The sequence below is a fragment of the Drosophila virilis genome, chromosome X, assembly GCF_030788295.1.
Source record: "Drosophila virilis strain 15010-1051.87 chromosome X, Dvir_AGI_RSII-ME, whole genome shotgun sequence".
In the NCBI taxonomy this organism is placed as follows: domain Eukaryota; kingdom Metazoa; phylum Arthropoda; class Insecta; order Diptera; family Drosophilidae; genus Drosophila; species Drosophila virilis.
The window spans coordinates 165,330-172,630 of NC_091543.1; the positions used below are offsets into that span (position 1 = coordinate 165,330).

General features: G+C 39.7%; 2 protein-coding genes across 4 annotated transcripts; both read right to left on the reverse strand.

Annotated features, from left to right (window-relative positions):
- Nucleotides 1-206: 206 nt before the first annotated feature.
- Nucleotides 207-4,465, reverse strand: dor (vacuolar protein sorting-associated protein 18 dor). Of its 2 annotated transcripts, XM_015169638.3 has the most exons (6): nucleotides 4,089-4,465; nucleotides 3,384-4,024; nucleotides 1,045-2,464; nucleotides 826-977; nucleotides 604-756; nucleotides 207-540 (listed from the first exon to the last, which is right to left on the reverse strand). In XM_015169638.3, exons 1-6 carry the CDS (start codon nucleotides 4,360-4,362, stop codon nucleotides 292-294), a joined length of 2,889 nt encoding a protein of 962 aa, XP_015025124.1. In that variant the 5' UTR covers nucleotides 4,363-4,465; the 3' UTR covers nucleotides 207-291. The 2 variants fall into 2 exon arrangements, with proteins under 2 accessions (XP_015025124.1, XP_070067299.1); XM_070211198.1 differs by having other exon boundaries at nucleotides 207-756; nucleotides 4,089-4,464.
- A 182-nt stretch (nucleotides 4,466-4,647) lies between these two features.
- Nucleotides 4,648-5,960, reverse strand: spn-D (spindle D). Of its 2 annotated transcripts, none has more exons than XM_002058303.4 (5): nucleotides 5,741-5,960; nucleotides 5,579-5,685; nucleotides 5,353-5,513; nucleotides 5,153-5,281; nucleotides 4,648-4,886 (listed from the first exon to the last, which is right to left on the reverse strand). In XM_002058303.4, the coding sequence occupies exons 1-5, from the start codon at nucleotides 5,893-5,895 to the stop codon at nucleotides 4,701-4,703; spliced, it is 738 nt and encodes a 245-aa protein (XP_002058339.1). In that variant the 5' UTR covers nucleotides 5,896-5,960; the 3' UTR covers nucleotides 4,648-4,700. The 2 variants fall into 2 exon arrangements, with proteins under 2 accessions (XP_002058339.1, XP_015025122.1); XM_015169636.3 differs by having other exon boundaries at nucleotides 5,763-5,894.
- Nucleotides 5,961-7,301: the final 1,341 nt, after the last annotated feature.

Consider the following 7,301-nt stretch of genomic DNA (forward strand, 5'->3'; position numbering starts at 1 on the left):
TCGGCTATTGCTGCTGATCGAGATAATATACTGTATGGGGCCGGAGATGCTTCCATCTGCCTGTTACATACATTTGGATTTTGCACAAATACAATATACCCTTATACCCATTTTAATGGGTACAGGGTATAAAAATATTTTCCCTCACATGGAACTTTTATCTGCCTGCAGTTGGCACGAATAACAACAAATTTCGGCACCACTCGTATTTTTAACATTGGAACCAGAAAGTGCGATTCGGGTAGTTTATTCTAGTATATACATGTATCCGTTGCAATAACTAAGGCTCTGCTATTCCCACTCGACGTTCACCTGATCCCAATCGTCGAAGAAAGGCTGGTCTATGGTCTCAATCAACAGGCCACAGTAGAGGCAATCGGACGCAAGTATGTCCTCGATTTCTGTTTTGAGATCAACGCGTTTCGCCTGTTGCTCGGTTGTGTGATTGGTCGAGCCTATTGTTTGTGCCATTAAATTTTCCATTTGTTGCTTCAACATCGTAAGTCGGCGACTGCGTTCCTTACTGAGCATTGGTAAAACCTGTTTTTCTAGGCAGTCGCTATGGAATTTATGCCCACAAATAAACACAAAAAACGGCTTTACCAGCAGTATAAGATCACAGATGTCGCACACGTCTTGCGCCTCCATTCGAATGCTGTGTTGTTTCAGTTGACGCAGTTCCTTGCACACAAGTTGCGACTGCTTCCTTGTTTCAGCCATGTCCTTCTGCAAGACCTGTATGCGCTCGTTGTATTTCTGCAAGAAGGAAGAATGGAATATATATATATATATATATATATGATTTACTGTATACGTCAAGCTTACCTTTAGAGCATCACAAATAGCCTCTTTAAAATTGTCAATCTTTTCAAAATCTGAAAAGAATGGCAGCAGATCCTCAATCCGCAACAGCTCGCTTTCATTTAGCAGGCTCAGGGCCTTTTTTACATCGTTCGTACCCTTAATTTCATGGTAGGCTACAAGATTATTAAGAATCATGGATCATTTTATTGGGGTTGTCACGCCTGCAATAAATATATTTACCTATGCGTAGCCACAGTTTGCGGCGTGTCTCACTGTCCTGTGGCCTTACTGCCGTCTCTTTGGCTAATTTCATGTCGAATTGTAGCGCCAAGTCGACAGCAGTTGTCCACATGCACAGCATACACTGCAGGAACACACAGGCCACCTTCACATCCAATTCGGTGCACACCTTCAATGCGAAGTGAATGTCGTAATTTACCAATGTTTCATCCCGGCCCTGTATTTCCAGGTATTTCATTAGCTGCTTTCTATCGTATTGCGCATATAGATGCAGGAGGAAATTATGTATGGCATCGTTTGAGGTATTTAGCTTATAGACGGCAAACTCGAGATAGCGTATGACCTGCTCCCGCTGTTCCTGCGTATCTATTATTATAAGGGTAGGCACTACTTTCTCAATCTCTAATTTGGCGCCTTGTGCCATCAGGGCATCGATCGTTTGCTTTGGTAGACGTTCCATTAGCTGAGGAGCATACTTGTAGTAGAGCGTCAAATCTCGCTGTTTACACAGCGTTTGCAGCGCTTCAGGATGCCTGTCTGCTTTCAGCTGTTGTCCGATCACCTCCTCGTAGTCGTCTATAGAGATTGCGAATTGCGTTAAGTTGTGCGGATCCGCATGCTCTGCAATGAGCTGTCGCACAGCAATGCGTTGCTCATTTGTGCATGCTAAAACAGGTGGCTCACGCATGAACTCATCGTACTCCGCCTGCCATTCTTCGCGCAAGGCTTCGTCGTTGCCGGGCGTGTTAATTTGCGTTAGATAGAGATCGATCAGCCAGATGATTAGGGCCTTGATGGCATCAGCTTGATGCTCGGCCCGTTCTTCCACATTCATCATGGTCAGCTTAGTGAGTCGCTTCTTAACGTAGTTAACTATTGGTCTTTTATCGGGCAGCACCATGAATTTTAAGCACACCTTTTCAAATGTCTCATTGGTTTCTGCATAATAATTTGCGGCAGCCTCATAAGCGCCTTCTTTAAATGCAGCCTCTGCACGCTGCGCCAATACCAGCTGTAGATTCTCGGGCACTCCGGCGGCATGCGCCGTTGCCAGTTCGTATTGGCCCCTATTTAAATATATACGCCATATGTTTCGCTCCTCGTGGGTAATTTTAAGCGTAAAGACCGCTTTGTCTGTATAAACGTATATGGCACCTGTCACAGGGTCCCGTTCCATATTTAAAAGCTTTCCAACTCTGGCCTCATCGAATGAGTCATGGTACACTAACTCCTGGTTAAGCAAACATATGGCTTTTATGTAGTCCGCGTAAAGTAGCACGGCATGATACTCCGTTAACACGAAGGATTTGGGCACATGTATACGTCGTTCGTCATAAGACAAATGTTTGCCTTTTTCCAAATCCAAATTGATCAACGTGTCGCCCATCAGCGGTTCACTACTCTTAGGATCTATTGAAAGCTATAATCAAAAACAAACGGTTTTTAATAATAAATGTAAATAACAGTAACAGTAACAGTAACAGTAATAATAATAATACAAATGTATGTAACAGGCAGAAGGAAGCATCTCCAACCCCATAAAGTATATATATTCTTGATCAGCATCAATAGCCAAGTCGATCTAGCCATGTCCGTCTGTATGTCTATCTGTCCGTCCGTATGTATGAACGCAAGGATCTCAGAACCTATAAGAGCTAGACACTTGAAATTAGATGTAGGTAGGCACTAGGAGCAGATCGAGTTTGTTTCTTACTCCGTTTCCAAGTAATTGATAAAAATCGATATCGGTATCGTGTTAGTTGGGCAATTTTGATAAATAAAAGGAGCTAGAGTCACCAAACTTGAAATATAGCTTCTAAAATAGAATAAATGTATGCATTTGATGTTCGAAAAAGAGGGTTCAGGGTATCCCCTAATCGCTCCCGACTAGAACCTCTTACTTGTTTAGTCATGAAATCTTGCATATGTCCGTCACAGGCAGTACATGTCGGAACCCGCCAGATCGATCGACTTACTATTATCTTACTATTTACTATCTGACGAGCCTTATTATCTCATTGATAATAAAATTATATATCATAGTTTTTTGAATAGCTTACTGACTATTACTATTTGACGTGCCTTATTATATCATTGATAATAAAATAATATAGCATAACCTTTTGAATAGCCCAGAGGAATGGTCAGTCGAGAAATAAGTTTTTGTATGAAAAAGTGTTGTTTTTCCCAATATCTAAAGCAAACTCAGCAATCACTAAAGCCCTTACATATGTACAAAACTGAGAGCCACATGATAACATGGGTTTATAATCTTCGGCTTACCGATGACAGCCGTTTTTCTCTATTGGATATAGCGATTGTATGACAGTAGCACTTACCTCACCAATGCGTATGCCAGCGCCGCATAGCCAGGCCCATTGTTTTGGATACTTGCTATTGGGAGGAGCAAAAAACCGAAGCGTTGAGTAACTCAAATCGGTTTTTTGTTGTTTTTGGGATAGTTCCCGCTCGCCATTTACATAGCTCGCAAAAATGGGCTGCAGGGAACGTTCGTCCGGCTTTAGCGTTTCGTAGAATGTGTAAATACTGTCCGGTGTGTTGGCAACAACTATCCAACGATTGCTATTAGGCACACGCAGTACCTCCAGCCCGTTAATGGGATATTTGCTAAGACCCAGACCCAGGTCGTAGAGCTGTTTTCTCTGCGTGTCGCTGGCTGGTCCCAGTTCTGTTTCAAAAATAAGCCCGCGACTGGTGCCCATTAGTATATAGCTTGTCGTGGATTTGTCACCGTGGTATGTGTTGAAAGCAACCGATGTGATTTCGTGATCTTTTAGCTTCTCGATTCGACGCACTTTGAGCTGTTGTCCTTGGGGCGATTCCGTGCTGTGTATATAGAGAAAATCGGCCGAGACACCTGGTGATTTGGGCACCAGTGAAACAATGAGGTGATGGCCGGTAGTATCAAGAAAAATATTTGTTATTTTATAGCCAGCAAGATATTTTTCTAAAGCAGTTTCTGTAAGCAAGTGCAGAATTATTATTTTTAAGATAAGCAACCGATATTAAACGGCTTAGCTCACGGCCTGGTGGAATTGCGCGAGGTAGAAAGAATCGCAGCAGTGTCAACCGCCCTTCTGCTGATAGTAAACAAAACAGCCAGTTGTTTGCGACGATCAAATGCATCAACTCCCCGCTGCAGTTGCTGGGTAGATTAAGTGTCATCCTGCGCTTACTGAATATTTCTTCATCTTCTGCCTCATCGAATGGGTTTCCGCCGGCAGTGGCAACGTGAGTATTGGAGCTCTTTTCGATACGGGGCAAGAATTTTGGCTGCGACGTCTTCGCCTGTGCCATTTTCACAGTGTAGATCTGGTTTGTAAAATTTTCGATAAAAGGCTTCGCTATGGGTTTTGTTTTTAATCTTTGTCTAACTGTTACTTGTTATTTTCCAATAAACGCCCTATTTCGTGTGACCGATGGGAATGTGCAAAAAAATACCAAAAAGTTTAGTCTCCGACTTTACGTAAATATACTAATATGCTGTTTTTTTTTCGTTTGAACAGAAATTCGTACGAATTCAAATAATCATGTACTTATATTTAATAAATAATTAAAAAATAAAAAACAAGATTTATGTACCTTTTAATAGTATGCAAGCTAACCCAATTAGACTTTTTATTTAAGACCCCTGATTATAATGTGTATTTCAGTAATTTGCAAATTAATCTTTTTGTTTTCGCCCTTTTTCCTACAAAACATTCGTTTTCTGTAAGCCAGATGCGTTTATTTATCAATTGCGAATGCTTTCGACCTAGGACGGCCTCTAATTGAAACTGACTCATTCGCCGTCGATATCCTTGATTGTTAGTTATGACGAACTGCGAAGAAGTAATCAGTTATCAAATCTATGATATGAAGATCGGAATCAGTGTTGCCAATTGTCACTTCAAAAAATATGCCGAATCTAATAATAATATATATAGTGTAAGAAAAGTTAACTAAGATCATAAATTGCCAATTATTATAATTTCTTTAAAAAAGACGAACTTAATAAACAGTTCTTTCTGGCTAACTTTTTAAAAATAGAAAAATTTAGCTCGACAATAGCTGAATTGGCAACACTGGTTGAAATATCAGGACTTACGGCCAAATCATGCATCAGCTGCAGTTTTCGCATACCATCGTGTACTTCCATCAGGAGTTCAGTGCGATCGGAGACGTTATTTACCATACGAATTGCAAACGATATTGAATCAACTATGATCAGTTTTATCTGCAAGGGAAAAAAAGGTTTTCTTTAGCAATCTTATTTACTAATAGACGAGCATCCACTGGTGTGCGTGCATTGGGCTCCTTCTCTAGGTACTTATGGCAATTCAGTAAGCCAGCCACAAGCTGAGCAGTATTGCGGCAGTCTACATAATACACATTCTGTAACATTTGGGTTGCTGTGGGTGCTGATATAGATGTGCATCTGAGACGCGCAGCAAGATCGTCGGCTAACTCTGTATGCATGAAATAGGGTAGATTAAATATTTGATCAATGGCTGTAAAACACCTTATCACAAACCTTTTAGTCTAGCTGGATTAAAATCCTTACGGGTATCAAAATATAATGCTTTGCTCGCTAAACCACAAGCATACCTGGGTATTTGAACATTTAAGCAGAGCTTCATACTAGAATATCGATTGCTTATTGAATGTTTTAAAAAAAGCATTTGTTGTTACTTGCCACAATTGGGTCTTTCCTGTACCTGGTTTGCCGACCAATTCGTATACTTTGCCTGGTCTAATGCCACCTCGCAGACATTTATCGAGCGCTGTTATACCAGTTGTAATCGTCGGAGATTTCTCGGCCTTAAGATTTTTTGCAGTTTTATATTCCATTTGGATTTGCGTTTAATGAACGCGTTTCAGCATCGGCCATATCTTTGAGTTCTCTGGTGTGCTATCAAATTAACAGCAAATATCGATAAGTTGTCAGCTGTTCTGCAAACTACCGACAAATACATTAAAAACAGACTTGTTTCCTCAGGTTCACGGTTTTTATACCCTGAACCCATTAAAAATGGGTATGAGGGTATATTGTATTTGTGCAAAATCCAAATGTATGTAACAGGCAGAAGGAAGCACCTCCGACCCCATAAAGTATATATATTCTTGATCAGCATCAATAGCCGAGTCATCTTTTTGATGATTTTTTGGAATATTTCAGTCAAATAATGTCAGATATTGGAATTTTATACAATTTTTGACTCGTAAGGATCAGTTCTATCGATTGGCATTAAAAAAATGAAATCCAAAATTTTGACACAAATCGACAAAATGGAAAGGAATCGATACATCAGGTTTTTTTTCAAAATCGAGGTCGGTGCGAAAATCGAATCTTTTTCGATGATTTTTTTTTCAATATCTCGGGTAAATAATGTCTGATTTTAAAATGTTATACCTTTTTGAATGCGTACGAATCCCTACCATCAATTGGCATTCAAACAAATAAACCATCGATGGGTTCGAAAATGTTAAAGACAAAAAAACCATAAGTTCGTAAAGTCAACCCCTTTGATGATATTTTGGAATATTTCCGTCAAATAATGTCAGATTTTCCCATTTCATACCATTTTTGACTCGTAAGGATCAGTTTTATCGATTGCCATCAAAAAAGGAAGTCCAAATTTTGACAAAAATCGACAAAATGGCATGGGGTTACATCACGGTTTTTTTCAAAATCGCGGTCGGTGCGAAAATCGAAACTTTCTCGATGATTTTTTTTAATATCTCGGGTAAATAATGTATGATTTTAAAATGTTTTACCTTTTTGAATGCGTACGGATCCCTACCATCAATTGGCATTCAAACAAATGAATCATCGATGGGTTGAAAAATGTTGTTGACAGAAAACCCATTCGTTCGTAAATTCCATCTTTTTGATGATTTTTTGGAATATTTCCGTCAATTAATGTCCGATTTTGGAATTTTATACAATTTTTGACTCGTAAGGATCAGTTCTATCGATTGGCATCAAAAAATTAAAATCCAAAATTTTGACCCAAATCGACACAATGGCAAGGGGTTACATCACGTTTTTTTTTTTAAAATCGAGGTCGGCGCGAAAATCGAAAGAATATATGACGTTCCAAAACGACATAGCTCCGCGCGGAGACCATCCAAATCATCACGATTTTTTTCAAGATCGAGGTCGGTGCGAATATCGAAACTTTTTCGATGATTTTTTTTTAATGTCTCGGGTAAATAATGTCTGATTTTAAAATGTTTTACCTTTTTGAATGCGT